The sequence below is a fragment of the Stenella coeruleoalba genome (genome assembly GCF_951394435.1).
Source record: "Stenella coeruleoalba genome assembly, chromosome: 1".
Taxonomy (NCBI): Eukaryota; Metazoa; Chordata; class Mammalia; order Artiodactyla; family Delphinidae; genus Stenella; species Stenella coeruleoalba.
In genome coordinates, this window is record NC_137169.1 from 161,047,110 (window position 1) to 161,063,213 (window position 16,104).

Here is a 16,104-nt window from a genome sequence, read left to right on the forward strand (position 1 = left end):
ATAATTTTTTTGCTGACTTTGAGTGACTGGCCTCTCTCCAATGGCCAAACCAATTTCCTCCTGATCAGAGTTCGGAGTTATGGGAACTGTCTGCCTTGCAGGTGAATTGCCCGTTTCTGAGCAGGATTGTAGGGTGCGGTGTGGAAGGCACACAAAATATGGCCTCTAGGCCAGAGTAAGAGTTATTAGGACCTGTGTGTCCCCAATGAACGGCTGCTGTTCTGGCTTCCGTTAGCTACAGCAAAGGTGGTGAGTGTAAATATACCCTGGTCTTGGGATGTTGCTATTACTGTGTCCGTTAGGAATCTGGAAACATGTTGAACGGATCGATTAAGAGTGGTGTTAGCAGACAAATGTAACTGCCTTGCAAAAACGCCTTATTCCTCTCAGAGTCTGTGTGTGGGGTCACATTGTGAGTGAGATCACGTCCTAAATTTCTTTTGGTTCTTGAGAAACTGAGTCATTTTGATGGGGTCTGGTTGAGCCCACCTTACCCCAGGTCCCACTGGGTTTTTGGTCTCTCTGTTTGTTTTTGTGTATCATTGACACTGATTAGTTTTAGGCGTACAACATAATGATTTGATCTATGTATATACTGCAAAATGATTATCACTATAGGTTTAGTTGACATCTATCACCAAGCATAGTTACAAAATCTACTTGGTTTTGAACAGCCTTCTGTGTCCAAACTTCACAGAAATTTCTTTGATCTTTTCAGTGAGGACTGAAGGTAACATTTGAACTTTACGTGGTGCTGTCAGGAATGGAAAGCTACATTTAATTTCTAAATTGCCCATATGGCCACTTTCCCTGGTATTGTGACTTTCTCTCCCAAGAGAAAGGAGTCTCGTGGGAGACGGCTATCAGCAAGATGGTGGAGCAAACAGGTCACTGCAGACATTCAGACCAACTTCTCTGCAAAAGGTGGTGACCACCATCCAAACACAAGTTGAAGTGGCTCCTTCATCCCAGTGCCCAGGTGGCACGTGGTCAAGCCAATATCCATGTGACCCTCCAGCTGTTATCAGGAAAAAATGCAAGAGACACCCCAGGTTAACCATAGCATATTAGGATTAAATTGGTCATTAATCAATAAGTAGTCAATGACTGCTTGTTAGGTGACCAACATCATGCTAAGTACGAGGGGGCCCAAGGAATCCCCTTTTCTCAAGCCTTAATAGTATCATTGGACATCAGAACGCAGGAAACAGAGCAATTAAATGTTACATTGTGCAGAGTAAATAGGGGTGAAGTGGGGGTTCAGAGATTGGTGTGAGCTGGAGGAATGGGAGATTCAGGAAGGAGGGGGTACAATGTGGAAAGGTGGAGGGCAAGAAGGGTGGCAGTCCAGGCTCTCTGGGGCAGGATGGGAAGGATGCAGGGAGGGGAAGACCAGAGCACCTGGCATGATGGAAGTGTTCTGGGAACATGATAACATGATGTGTCATTGTATCCTTGGGATCTGATGGACACTGGGGTGAGGGGACTCCTTTGGAATGGTGCAGTGACGTGAATATAAGAGACATTTTGGAAGGAGTAAAATGATAGCCCTTAGAGATGAGTCTTGAAGCCACTGGCAGAAGCATGGGGGCAGGAAGGGGGCAGAGGGACCGTCCAAGGAGATGTCAGGAGCAAGCCCTGGGCTTACAGTGTAGGACAGGCTGGAAGGACAATGAGAGATGAAAAAAGGATCACCAGTTGGAAGGGCAGGACTGGAGGGCAGGTGAGAGTAAGAGTCAAGGGTGTCGAGGTAAGTCTGGGAAAGATGCCCTCAGTGATGGTGGATGAGCGCTGAGTACAGAGGGGCTCGAGGTTAGCGTCTTGGGGGCAGAGAAAGGAGTTGGCAGGAACTGGAGATGATGGAAGATCAAAGAGTTTACCTAGGGCTTCCCTGGTGGCACAGTGGTTGAGAGTCCGCCTGCCGATGCAGGGGACGCAGGTTCGTGCCCCGGTCCGGGAAGATCCCACATGCCACGGAGCGGCTGGGCCCGTGAGCCATGGCCGCTGAGCCTGCACGTCCGGAGCCTGTGCTCCGCAACGGGAGAGGCCACAACAGTGAGAGGCCCGCGTACCGCAAAAAAAAAAAAAAAAAAAATATTTACCTATAAGAGGACAGTGCATGCACTAGAGCCAAAAAGTCTGCCAGGTTCCTCAAGGGTTTTTTGTTTTAAGATACAAGGAGCTTCAACGTGCTTAACAGCAGAAGGGAGGAGATAGCACAGAGGAAGAAATTGAAAATGCTAGAGTTTTCAGAGATCCTTACAGGATTGAGCCACCAAGGAGGTGAGGCATTGGACACAGAAGGAAGGGACAGTCGTGGAGGCTGTGAGGTTTCAGTGGTCTCCAGAGTGGGGCAGGTGAGCTCGACACCGAGACACTGACTCAGAGAGAGGGTCACATGGGGGCAGCGAGAGGGGGAGGGGGAGCAGTTGGGAGGGGCAGTGAGAAAGGAGTGGAAGGGTGGCCAGGCTGCAGAGAAGGTCCAGTTGAAGTATGACTTAGTGAATCTGTGAGGGGCCTGGGTCTTCATCTTCCTCCAGCAAAGCTCAAAGCAAGCACAAAAAGAGGCCATAACTGCCAAGGGGACCCACAGCGGGCGACTGAGTCGCGTGCTGGAACGGGTGATGCGGAAGGGAGGGCAGCGTGGAGTTTGAGGGAAGCAGAGACCCCATCAGGCCAAGAGGATGAGTGGACTGAGCGAAGGGAAGGAAGTCAGGAAGCAGATCAAGTGCCTCTATATTCCAGGCTGTGTCCCAGCACTGGGGGGATGACAGTAACCCTGACAGTCCCTCCTTCAAGGAGCTTACTTCTGGGTGGAGAGATGAGAGCGGAGTAGTGAAGAGCACAGACTCGAGCTGTGACGGCCAGGGGTCACAGCTCAGCTCTACCACTTACCAGCTCTGGGCCCCTAAGCAAATCACTAACCTCAGTGCCTCAGTTTCCCCACCTGTGAAATAGGGGTAATAGTAAAAATCCACCTTATGGGGTTGTTGTGAGGATTAAATTAGATAATCATGGGAAAGCACTTGGAGTCGTGCCAGCCCATAGGAAGTGCTTATGGGTGTAAACTGTTAGTAAGATAGCAAATGGTTATAAGTGCTATGAAGAGGACAAATTCGAGCCCTCGGACAGAGAGTGGCTGGGTGGGGGAGAGGGCTTTTGCCTTAGCTGGGAAGTTCCAGGAAGGCCTTTCCGAAGAGATGACATTTGCTGAGGCAGCCATCTGAAAAAAAGAGCAGCAGATGCAAAGGCCCTGGGGCAGGAGTGGGAATGGCCAGTGTGGCTGGAGTGTCCAGGGTGGTGGGAGATGGGACTGATGGAGCCCAGCAGATCAGGATAAGGAATGGACGGTTTTTCCTAACAGTAATGAGAAGCATTGGAGGTTGAAGCGAGGAAGTGATCTGATCCTGCATGGGGTTTAGGAAGACCTCTCTGACCCTGTGCAGGAAATGGCCTTCGGGAGCGGGAGCGGAAGCAGGGATGGGATTTGCCCCACAGCGTACCTGGATCAGGGTAGTCACAGCCATGTTCCCATGGGACTCAGCTGCTTTCCATCCCGGGCTGCCTGGGCAGCCAGAGCACAGAGAGCGTGGAAGGTCTTGTTCATCAGTCTTCATTGTTTATTGAGACCCATCTTGGTGCAGTACCCTTGGCTAGATGCTGAGAACGCTGTAAAGACAGTTTCTCTGCCCAAGAAGAGCAAAGGGTAGACTGCACCCAGATACGTGCCCCACAAAATGGTGTGTGATGCAGACCCTAGAGTACGGCACGGGCCCAGGTCCATCCTCTGTGCCTGTGCTTCTCCCCCGAGGAGGCCCTGAGCTTCGGTTCTGGCTGCGTGGCTCTCAGCACTCCCGATGTTGTCTGGCTCTCCCAGAGGCCACTCCGCTCGCTCTGCTGGCCCCAGGGTTACCCAGGGTCTGTTCTGCCCCTGTGATCCTTCCTGTCCTCCACGTCGTGGTTTCCGTGGAAGGCTGCTTCTTTTGTTCTCCAGTCCATAGAAAGGAAGAGGGCAAGTGACTCCGACCCACCCCACCCCTTCTGATCTCTAACCTTAGCCATTGGTCCTCCAGGACACCGTCAGATCTGCTTCTGGTCTCCAGGCCCGCCCATCCGCCCCTCGCGTCATGAGGGTGTCTGCCCACTTTGAGACAGGTCTCCACATGTCCAGGCAGGGACAGCGAGGGGCCCGCTGTCACAGGGGTCTCCACGTACGGAAGTGGTCTGGGAGAGGCAGCATGGGGTGTGCTGAATGCACAGCCCTGGCCCTAACCTCGCCACCGGCCCGTCTGGGCTCCCCACACAGGGGCTGTCTTTGCTGTCAGGGAGCCCACAGTGCAGCGGGGGAGACACAGGGAAGCACGGGGCATCCTGGAACTGTACCCCACCTGCGACCCACTGCCGGGAAGCCCGATTGGCTTCAGGGCCGTACTGGTGGGACAGGCCGCCGCTCTGTGCCTGTGCAGGCCTGCGAAGGCGTTCGTTCTTCCAGGGGTTTTGCCATGTGACCGCTGACCTTGTTCCCTGGCGGGTAGCGTGCCGGCTCACCCCTGTGGCTCATCCGTGGGAAATCATAGTCAACCCCTGGCCTTCCCTCATTCCCCGCCAGGCTGTGCCCAGCCATCGGCTTTGCAAGAATGCCACGCCTCATGCTTAGGAAACTTCCCTTCCTAAAGGGCCTGTTCAGCCCCCTGCTGCTTATTCTGCTTCCTGTACCCCATCCTGTGCCTCTTTTCTGACCTTTTGACCTTGACTTTTACATTATTTTCTCTTTGTCCCTGTAGCAGGGTAGGGTAGTTTGGGCCAGAGAGCTGCTGGGTGGTACCGTTAGGCTGCAGGAGCAACCTGGACATGAAATAACTGAAGTTCTTCCCTCCTCTCCTCACTTTCTCCCACGTCAATCATTCACCACGTGTTTGCTTCTGGCCCTCCCCCGCCAGCCTACACCAACAACCAGGCGGACATCGCCACCCAGGGCTGGTTCATTGGGCTCATGTGTGCCGTCGCCCTCCTGGTGCTGACCCTGCTCATCGTCTGTTTCATCAAGAGGAGTCGAGGAGGCAAGTACCCAGGTAAGAGGTGTCAGAGGAGTGGGCTTGGGGGACAGGGCCAGCGGGCTTTCCTGTGAGTCACCAGGTCCCCTGCCAGCTCCAGGAGGCTCCACCCTCTCAGGGAGCACAGTCCTTGCCAAGCTTGGACGTACAGTCCTCTTGCCTGTTCCGTGCATCTCAGAGTTGCCAGAAAGCACTTGAGTTAATTAAGTTCGCCTGAGGTGGGGGGATGGAACAGTCCAGGCAGCCAGAGAGGAGATGGAAAGAACCCTGGCTCCCATTAAGAATGACCTTCCCTCCCCTTGACTCACCACCCATCTGCTCAGTAATTGGCTTTTTTCAGCCTGAATCTCATTAGGATCCTATGTCCCAGTGAAGTGGGAAGGAGAGATGCATTTTCTGGAACTGTGAGAGAGAGGCCGTGGTGAAGAGAGGTCTGGATGGAAGAAGCACATGCATGAGAGAGGCCGCAGAGCTGGGCTCTCAGCGCGGCTGGGTTGAAATCAGATATACCAATAGAGGGTCAGATGCTCCTACATGAGGAGCTGGCAGAGGCTGAGGGGTGGGTTGCACTGAGAGGGACCCCCAGTCCTTAAAGGGCTTTGAGCTTTTCTTGAGTCCCAGAGCAGTATTTCTCTTCTGTGGCCTGAAGATCCTCCAGCCCAGACAAACCAAGGTCAAGGACAAGGACCTCTGGCTTTTTTGTTTCTGGAAATACTGACTGTTTTTCAAACAGGGATGAGAAAGCCATCTGTCTGTGATGGAGTGGGTAGGGTGACAGGAGACAGGACAATGGATGACCCTGAGAGTGAAAATCCAGCCGGATTGCACAATGAAATTGCTCCCTGCCCCCAAAGCCATCGCCAGACACACCCCGTGCTCCCCAAGTGCCGGCTTCTGCGCACCTCTGTGAACACATCCTCCTCCACGAGCCCCTAAAACTCAACTCAAAGAGAGAGGAGATTCTGTTTGATTTTCTTCCCCTGGCCCGTGTGCCCTCAGACCCTAGGATTCTAAAGAGTTATGCCTCTCCTTCAAGTCAGGGAGGGCAGGAAATTATACTTCTTTATTGGGGAATGATGTTTTCTTTCACTTTGTTGTGCTGTGTTGGGGCTGGTTTTCTTCTGTAAGACAGAAAGGCAGCGTTAGGAGAAGGGCAGCCTTTCTGAGCTTACCCTCTGTTCCAGGTGGAACTGATGCACCTGAGAACTGATCAGATAAACTCAGCCTTCCTCTGCCCGTTCCAGAAAGTTCTTCTTACAGCTAATCTCCTTTCCTCCAGCTCCAAGGGAAGCCCCCCATCCATTAGGAAGATGAGTGAACCAGGAGCCTTGAGGCCAGGGCTCCAGTCTCCACCTTAAACTTTAGTTGCTAATTAGTTACGTGACATCTTCAAGGCCTCAGCTTCCCTCCCCTAAAATAGGGGTGATTATCCTGCCTCGTACCTCAGGAAGAAACGAAGTCACTCACCTCAGTGTCTGCTGTGTGCCAGGCTCTGTGCTGGGTGCTAAGGATACTAGAAGGAGAGGTGACCCCTCCCTCAAGGACAGTGCCGCTGGCATAGGAGGAGGATCACAGCACAAGACAGGGCCTGGGAGGGACGCTGATACATCACAGAGGAGGTGTGGGAAGAGGGAGTCGCACAAACAAGTGAGGTCACAGTTAAGAGAGCACCTTCCATTCCAGAGGTGTGTGTGGCGTGTCCTGTCTGCCCAGGGCACTCTCTTAGGAGCTTTGAAGAAACACAGTCCCCACCCTCGAGAAAAGAACTGGCATTCTGTTACAGGCAAAATAAATGTGCACACATAATTATAACAGGGAACCAGATTAAGAAAGGTGCCAAGGAATTCCCTGGCGGTCCAGTGGTTAGGACTCAGCGCTTCCACTGCAGGGGGCATGGGTTCGATCCCTGGTCAGGGAACTAAGATCTAGTATGCCGAATGCCGCAGCCAAAAGAAAAAAGAAAAAAAGAAAGGTGCCAAGGATCGCATCCATTTGGTGTTTGGAGAAGACCTCATGGAGCGGTGGTGGGGAGCCGGGTCGGGGGAGATTTCAGTTGTCAGTGGGGATGTAAGAAAAGCCCCAGTGACGGGGAGGAGGAAGCAGAATTCACTTGGCACCCGAGCAACCGTGGGAGGCAAGAACAAGGGGGGCATGGATGGGGCCTTGTTAAGAGGGAGAGTCACGGAACCCAGAGGCGGCTTCTTTGGCTGTACTTTGGGGCCCCGCAGAGCTCGAGCACGCTCAATCATGACGTCTGTGTCTTTGCTTCCCTTACTGACCAAGTGCGAGAAAAGAAGGATGTTCCCCTTGGCCCTGAGGACCCCAAAGAAGAGGATGGCTCCTTTGATTACAGGTGCGCGATCTCCTTGACTCCTGTTCACACAGAGCACCCCTTGTCAGGTGCGTTCTCCTCACCCCCCCTGAGGCAGCCCCTTCCCTCAGAGCTGCTCAGCTGGGCTGAGACGCTACTGCACGGATGTCCTCTCCCATCAGGCTGTCACCTCCGCCTCTGTGACAGCACCCCCATACCCCCGGGGATGGCGCGCACTGCCCAACACACTTACACTCATTCGATGAACAGCATTTCATTCATTCAGCTGCACGACTCAGGTTTATTGCATCTTTGTATGTGTGTTTCCACCTTTTTGCTCTGAAAGCACACCCAGGCCCCCCTTGCTGTGAAATGAGCTCTGCTCTCAGCTTGCTCTCTGCCTACACCCCACTTTCGCTCCGAAGATGATGACCTGGGGAAGTTGTAATGTCTTTAAAACTCAACTAGGTGAGGGATGAAGGGGGCGTGGGGAGGTGTTCTAGGCCTTTTCCTCAGGAACTAGAATGACTTCTCTGGGCTGCAGCTTGGAATAGGCCTTGGAGAGGCATTTGGTCCAGTGCCTGTGTCCCAAATGAGAAGACCACGGCCCAGGCTGGGAAGTGACCTGGAAGATTCCTGTGCTCTCCACTCAGTGAGCTAGTGCAGAACTGGAGAGCCCAGGGGCCCCACGTCCAGCTACTGCCACTGTCCTATGCCCATGCTCCCTCTCAGATCTGGACGGGCCTTTGTATCTGGCTTAACAAAAGTTGTAATCTGTCCATTTTATTGGCAAGTATGCTTTGAGTAAAGGAATGGTGCAGGGTGAGTCATGGAGGTCTCGTTCCCAGGCCAAGTGCAAAGGGAGGAAATCTTCTGATTGGAGCCCTCCTTCCCCACCCCCACCAAGTCACTCTCTGAGGCCAGGTCACCCCATCCTCCTCTGACCTCTCCTTATCCTATCTTGGGCCGCCGCCACTCTGCCCATCTGCAGCCTCTCAAACAGGATCAGATCAATGGGCGGCAGAGCCTCTGCCCACACAGGAGCCCATCTGGCGGCTTATAGACGCTGTCTATCCATCCAATTCATGCATCCCCAGGAGCCTCTCAAAGAACAAGCACGAGAGACCCTCCCAGGCTGTCCTCAGCACCCTTGGTGGGGCCCAGCTTCCCCATGGGCCAGGAGCTATCCTCTGGCCATCAGTTCCAAAGGCCCTGGGCCTTTTCTCCCCAGCCCTCAATGCAGCGTGAGGAAGGGTGAGGACCTCCTCAAATACAGGGCCAGGTAACCTGCGCTATGAGAAGCCACTTCCTCAGGTACCTCTCCTCCACCAGACACCAAAGCTGTTGGGCGAAAACACCTGCCTCACCACCCCAACCCCCTGACCCACCGACACTGAGGCTGGAGACACATATACTGGTGCACGCACGCACGGGCTTCCACACCACGCACACACATGTACACACACGCGCACGCACATACGCACCCCTTGGCTTCGGCTCTGGGGAGGCCTGCGGCATCCATCCTAGAGCCCCCACTTGGATGAGTCCAAGAGTCCGAAACTGGGAAAGGGGAGAAATTAATACATTAGAGGAAAAACCAAGTTTCTGGGCGGGACAGGCTGGGGGTCTGGCTCACCCTGCTCATCTGGGACCTCGCTGCCCGAGCACCTCTCTGGTGTGTCTCTCTCTGCTTCTCTGTCCCTTGTCTGCCCACCTGGTCCTCGAAGGTCTCCTGGAAGGTAGGCTAACAGGTGGCTGGACCAGGGGGCCACAGTCATTGGGTTTCTTTCAGGCTTCCCTTAGGAGAGGTCTGTTCTTTCCAGACCTAGATCCTCTTTCCCCACAAGAACCTGACACACTAAGGACCCCTCCCACCCCCACTGGGCCACCCTGTTCAGTGATTGCATTTAGCTTGGGGGCCTGGAATTCCCGAGAACCACATAGACACAATTGTCACTCCCTTGCAGGGGGAATGGAGGGCGCTGGGGAGAGGGTGCCTGTGAAAAACACTGGCAAGTAGGGTAAGGAGCCTGGTCGTTAGAATCTGCTGGTTCTCAAAACGTGAATTCCACCCCCTGAACAAATACAGCATAACCCCAGACACCCACTTCCCTCACTCAGCTGCCTCTCCCACAGCACTGCCGTCAGAGAACACAGTTAAGCAGGGTAACGGGCCGCATTCACTCAGCTCATGGGGGCAGTGGGCTAATAGCCTTCCATCTCCTGACGCCTAGGTCCTCTGGCTCCCGGCCCACCCCCCCACCCCCACAGCTGTCTTTGACCAGCACTGAGGTTAGAAGTGAGAACTCACGGCCCACTCTAATGGCAACCCAGCCGGTGGTTTGCCACAAGCCCAGGAAGGGCTAAGTGTGGCCTGGGGCAGGGGAGTGGGGGTGGGGGGTGTCTGCTCAGACTGCCTGGCACCGCTGTGGTCCTGCCTGCCGGGACCCAGATGCCCACTGCTGGTCCGGCTGCCCCCTGCCGGGACCTCGTCTCCTCTGAAGTGCAGCCAGCAGCACCTGGTCCCCGCCTCTGAGCCTAGAAGAGCCAGGGGAAGGGATGTGGTGCCTGAGCAGATGCCGGCCCACTCGGGGTATCTCACTTCCTGGGGGCACAGCAGGCACCCCAGTGGGTAGACGCCACTTTAACTACCAGCTCTCCTTGCATGAGAGGAGCTTAAGGGCAGGACCTGGGGCCTCAGAGGGGGGCTAAGCTGGATCCTCTGAGCCTTGCTGGTTTTGTCTCAAGTTGCTGGCCCCTCCTATCTCATTTGCATGTCCCTCCCTCCTCCCTCCATCACTTGCTAGCCCTGAAACAACAGCATCTGTTTGTGGATAAACCAGAACTGAGAGGAACACCACCAAGACAAAGAAGGGGAAAGGCAGGGAGAGGTTTGTTCCTTTAAGGCCCAGACCCTTGCTTTTTGTCACGAGCAGAGTCTTTCCAGAGCCAGTCACAGATCACAGAGAGTCAAAGCTAGTTGAACCCTCTTGATGGAGGAACTAAGGTCCAGTAAGAAGGAAGGGCTTTCCCAAGGCTGCAGAACCACACAGTGACACACATGGGACCAGAACTCCCAAGTCCTTGACTCCCCTTCTTTGACCCTTCCTGTCCCCCTGGTCTACAAGCGGCTGGCTCTGCCTCACCATGGGGTGGCGTCCTCTGCCTGCTTCCATCCCGGAGAGCGACCCAGCTTCCCGGAGAGGACCCCAGACCCAGCGTCCAGGAGTGTGGGTCCATCCCAGCTCCGCACCAGCTTGCCCCTCGCCTGGGAGACGATGCTGTCCTCTCTAAGCCTCAGCTTTCCTTCTGCAGAACTGGCCGGACGGGGAGGGGAGTGAGGGCTGGTCTGGGTCATCCTGAGGTCCCGTCCTCTCTGAGCTGTGTGGTATGCGTGCCTGGCAAGAGGCTGGAGGCCTTCCTCTGCCCGGCCTGGGTTTGGGCTGCGCTGGGTGGGCCAGCCCTGACTCTCTGTCCTCTCTCCATCCAGTGACGAGGACAACAAGCCCTTGCAGGGCAGCCAGACATCCCTGGATGGTACCATCAAGCAGCAGGAGAGTGATGACAGCCTGGTGGACTACGGCGAGGGCGGCGAGGGACAGTTCAATGAGGACGGCTCCTTCATCGGCCAGTACACAGTCAAAAAGGACAAGGAAGAGACAGAGGGCAACGAAAGCTCAGAGGCCACATCTCCTGTCAACGCCATCTATTCTCTGGCCTAACAGAGCCCCCCAGGCACAGCCACTACCTTGCAAGTAGAAGGAGGGGAGAGGGGGAGACGAGCCACTGCAGACCTACCACGAAGCCACCACCACCTTCAGGGACAAGGGTACCACATGGGAGTCTGCCAAGCTGTGAGGACCAGTGACCACCCAGCCAACCGCAAGCCCCCTCCCGATGACCCCCCCGGGGTGCCACCGGTGGGCGAGCTGGAGCCATGGCTAAGCTCAGCTGGAGGGAGCCCAGGTCCCTTGCTCAGCCTCACAGCCACCCCCAGCCTCTACCCACACTGCCTGCCCTTGACCTCAACACACACACTCACCAGTTTCTGTTGGTTATGGTACTTACTCATTGTCTTTATTTTTGCTTTGTGGGTCTTCTCCTCCAGACCCAACATCTCCATTTTCTTTTCCTTTTGAAGAAATGTCCCTGGAAAAAAAGAAAGAATAGGTGGATTCTCCCCCAGGAAACTTCAGAGATAGGCAAAAAAAGGATTGATCCGTAAACGAACATACAGAAAAGCTATAGTATTCAAACCGCAGCTGGGCCAACGTATTTCCGAAGGATGCCTTTCTCGCCAGATGCCTCCCCTGGCCCCCAACCCATCCACCTCAGCCTTGTCAGTTGCTGAGCTGGGCTTGGCTCCTTTCTGGAAAATGACAGTATTTTTGGCAGGGAGAGGGTAAGCAGGCCTTCTTGCCTTGCTCTGGTGCAGTTGGGAGGTGGGCTTACCTCTTGCTCCTGGCTCTTACCCTGCCCCTGCCTCTGGAGTGTCTGAGACGAAAGCTGCAATGACTGAAGGAGTTTAAGGAACAGGAGCGGGAAGGACTTCAGCTCCAGTGACTGTGTACCTCAAGCAGAGGAAAACCAGGCGTCCGTCCCTAGGGAGCTGTGCCCACCTCGAGAGAGAAGGAAAGGGCTAGGTTTGGACTTCCTGCCTCCCCATCAGTGAAACTCAGGATGTGGGAGAGAGGACCACACCCACTGCATCCAGAGTAGAGGGTGTCTCCCACCTGGTCAGGGTCTGTGCTGCTGCCCTCCAGGAGATGGACCCCTGCGATGTGAAGACTGTGCTGGTGTGCTTGGGGGTGGAAAGCACTGCTCCCCCTTTCGTCTCTAGCAGATAGCAGCTCATGTATGATGTTGAAACTGGTGTTTTATGGCGTGTGGATGGGGCCCTGCTGCCCCCAAGACTGAGCCGGTGTGTCCTTTCCTTAGGGTATTTACCTATCAGGAGACCCCCCCCCCCACCAACAGTGCTGTAAAGCCTGGCCTGGGAGTGCTCTTCGTATGCCTTATGCAGCTCTGACCTGTCCCTGCAGTTCCCAGGTTCCCAGCCCCTCCCTGCAAGCCTTGAAGCCTCCAGTGACGTCAGTCTCAAGGAGAATGGGGCGGCCTATGCAAGCATCACAGCAGAACCAGAGCAGCCACTCAAAGTGTGCCCCGCAGCCCGTTGCCCCAGATGGAGACACTCGCAGACCTGCAGTTCTCTGAGACCCAAGGCACTGCCTTCACGCTCCCTACCTATTCCATTTTGAAACCAAAGGTACCTAGCCTCAGAGAGAGAAAGAGAGAGATCTAGAGCCTAAGAGTAACCCTTCAGCTGTTGCTGCAGCTAAAGTCGGTTTCAGGAGGGTGAAGCTGACCCCCAGGAGTGGACCACCTGCCACAGACACAGCCTCTGATTGGCGCCTCCAGCTTCTTGCCAGGCGACCTGGGCAGGAGCAAGGCTGTGTCCTTCAGAGACATTATTAAAGCATCGTTTGCCACATGTTTAAGCCGCAAAGGTATTAGCAATGCTTGCATCACTTAATAATCAGTCAGTTGAAGGTCAAGCCCATAGGCACACCTACTCTGTCTGCAGGTGAGAAAATGTAGCCCAGAGCTGAGCCAGTTATGTTGTCTGAACCTGAGCGAGTAACTGTCCTTTGGTCCAAGCCGTAGCCAGGTGTGCTGCCCGGAAGCCTGGGGGGAAGCTCTCTCGTGATGATGGGGAACAGGGCGAATAGTAGGGGACTAGGGAGCCAGCTCAGGGGTCCCCTCCCCTGCCTTTCCTCCTCCACCTGCCTGGGTACTGCTGGGCATTCCTGTAGCCTAGGGAATGTCAGGGAAGTGTGCCTGTGAGCTGCATTAAAGGACCGGCCTTTCCAGAAAACACTCTGGATCTGAGCAGAGCAGTCAGTCTGTCAGGCCCTCGTTCCATATTGCACAGGACGCACTAGTAAACTCATTGCACCGGAAGTAAGCTCTTTGGGCAGGATGGACCGTAAGATGTCACGCCCGTCCCTCTGCCTCAGGAAAGTCCTCCACACAACTGATGATGGGGGAAGGGCTGACAGTCGTGGAACTGAGTCTTGGGACAGAGTGGCATTGGTTGGCGTTGATTGGCACTGAGTGCTTAAGCCGCCAGTGGCTCCAGGCTCAAAGGGAAGAGCTTTGGAGCGGGAACTTGGTCCTGAAGACTGGTCAAGACAGGGGCAGTCCTGCTGCCTGAGCCTCTCTTCTCTGCCCCTTGGGCCAAGTTGCTGAACTTGTCTGTATTTTGGTGCCTCTGTCTCCCCTAGTCAGTCCCTCCTTTGAAAACCTGTCCCCACGTGGGGGCATGGGCCCAGCTAAAGGAGCGGGGAGGCCAGTGTCTAGGGAGAGCACCACTGCAGGGCCGGGGGACAGCTGCCTCTCACCTTGCCTGGGTCGTTGTGAATGGGACCCTTCTTTCCTTACCTTGCTTTTGGGGAGATGGTTGAGTTTCAGCTGAAAAGTAGCCACTTCCCTCGTCCGTTGCCTTCGCCCTGAGGGGTCAGAGGCATTTGGTCTACCCCCTTCCTGGCAGGTCCCAAGGTCTCAGTCCCAAGGTCCGAGAGGCTGCTGGTGCCAGTACTAATCACCCCGCAAGGGGACCGCTGCCTGGGCCCAGACAGTGCTTTCATGGTTTCCGTGCACGCAGTTAGCCCTGGAAAAGGGGTGGGAACAGACCCACAGACATCTGTGGCTTTTCCAGCTGCTGGACTGCCTCCCTGCACACAGCCGGCAGCCACACCGGCACCCTCACAGCAGACCTAGTGGCAGGCGCCTTTGCAGGGCGGCACTTTCGGGGGAGCAATCCAGATTACGACCTTGTCTTGAAGAGGATGAGTCCATAGCCAGGCCCGCTGGAGATGAAATGTGAAGGGCTGTGTGGGGTGCCGTGCACAACTCAGGGCAGGGGAAGGAGGCTGCCCACGCTGGGCCCCACTTGGGCAATTCTTGGAGGCAAAACCGAGAGAGACAGAGTCTGATCCGAAGGAGAGCGAATTTTCCCCAGGAACAGCACAGGCAGCAGCTTTTTAAGGCTCCTGGGGCTCTCTGCAGTATCAGAGCCGAGTCACAGAGCATCCCAAACAGCCCGTGTGACGAGAGCCGTGGGGATGTCACACACTCTTGCCTCAGTCTTTGCAAGGCTGCTCCACTAACACGCTGAAAAGGCGAGGCTTCCTGGGCTCTCAGCTGGTGGGGCAGGTGTCAGGAATCACTTCTCAGCGGGAGGGCACAGAGCACACTCCCCGCCCGTGATACCTCGGTCACCACTGCACCAGCCCCTGCCACACACACACAAGCCCGTGTTGTAGTTCGTTCCACCCAGCTAGGTCCACTGGAAAGAAATCACGCTGTGGATCCTAGTTGATCTTTACATGGTGGCTTAAGAGTAGCATATAGGGAGATCCCTGATTAAAATAGAAAACCAGAGGAGTCAAACGAACGAAACAAAGAGCTTGAAATGTCAGGAGGACACTCAGTGCCCCGGGCAGAGCCCAAATCCTGGGCAGCCCCTCCTTGAAACCAGGCAGGGGCCACCCCATGGGAGTTCAAGCCAACCTTGTGGCTGTCCCCAGCCTGCCCAGCCCAAGCCAGGGCAGTGCCCTTTCCTTCCCTCCCCTACTAAGAATGGGTTCTGAAAAGGAACAGAGGGAAAGGAGGACAGCTGTCCAGGGAAGGCACCAGACCCCACCACCCAGTATCTCAAGCCACACCCAAAACCAGTGCCCCTCTAGAAGTACATTAGTATTAAATGGATGTTTTGTAATGATAAGGATGGAAGTGAAATAGGTACAAAGCTGTCTAGCTTAAGACAGGATCAGATCTCAGCATGCAAAAGGATCACAGAGCTGATCTGATTGAAAGTACTCATCGTAAGCTAAAATCCAGGGAGGTAAAGGGACTTGCCCAAGGTCACACAGCTAGTAAATCAAGGTGAGGTAGGGCTTGAGCTCAGGCCTTCTGACTCCTTGTTCAGTGTTCTTTCATCTCACTGCAGCTGCCGCCTTGGGAGCAGTGGTGTTACTTAAGATCTGGCCTGCTGGTTCACTGTCTCCCATGTCTCTTTCCACGTCTCCCACATCCCCATACACCTCCACAGATGAAATCAGCGGATTTTTCTGAGTCCCAGATCAGCCAGTCTGTGCCAGCCTGTGGTGAACCAGCCATGCTGTTAAGGGGAGACCCAAGCCAGGAGAAGAGAGTGACGAGCTGATTGGTGTTTGTCACCATGAAGCCTAGAGTATCCCCTAGGGTGGTGTCTCTCGCTTCGTAATGCATCGCGCCCCCAGCATACTGTGTCCCTCGGAAGAGCGACGGCCGCGGGGTGCCGAGGGGCAGCAGGGCCCATGGAAGCTCCCTCCCCCCCGGGATTCGCTGGGCTGGAGGTCAGCACGTGTAAAGACTTCAGTGAAGCAATAAATACAAAAATCTGGGAGAAGAAATCCAGAATTTTGTGCACTTCTCTGTTTCTTTTTCAAAAAGGATGCAGATCAGGTGACCCTGCCCTGCTCTCCTTTCTGATTCCCAAATTCGACGTCCTCAGTCAGTGTTGTCCCTCTGCCCAGCTCCCAGCTCTTTGCCAACCTCACATCCTCCTGCACTGAGCATCAGTTGTCTGTGGCGTGGCCACCTTCTGTCCTGGTCCCACCCTCACCCATGCTGGGCCCTGGAGGACCTCTTGCCCTTCACCTCCCTTCAACACACACATTTTCCAATTTGTTCCTT

At 54.9% G+C, this 16,104-nt stretch overlaps 1 protein-coding gene across 1 annotated transcript in view; it reads left to right on the forward strand.

Moving 5' to 3' along the window:
• NFASC (neurofascin) overlaps positions 1–15,107 on the forward strand; it is a 187,757-nt gene extending 172,650 nt beyond the window's left edge. Inside the window, 3 exon segments of the mRNA XM_079903031.1 lie at positions 4,941–5,072; positions 7,338–7,407; positions 10,856–15,107. Of these exon segments, the coding sequence (XP_079759157.1) occupies positions 4,941–5,072; positions 7,338–7,407; positions 10,856–11,087 (434 nt within the window). The 3' untranslated portion in view covers positions 11,088–15,107.
• The last annotated feature ends 997 nt before the right edge of the window (positions 15,108–16,104 follow it).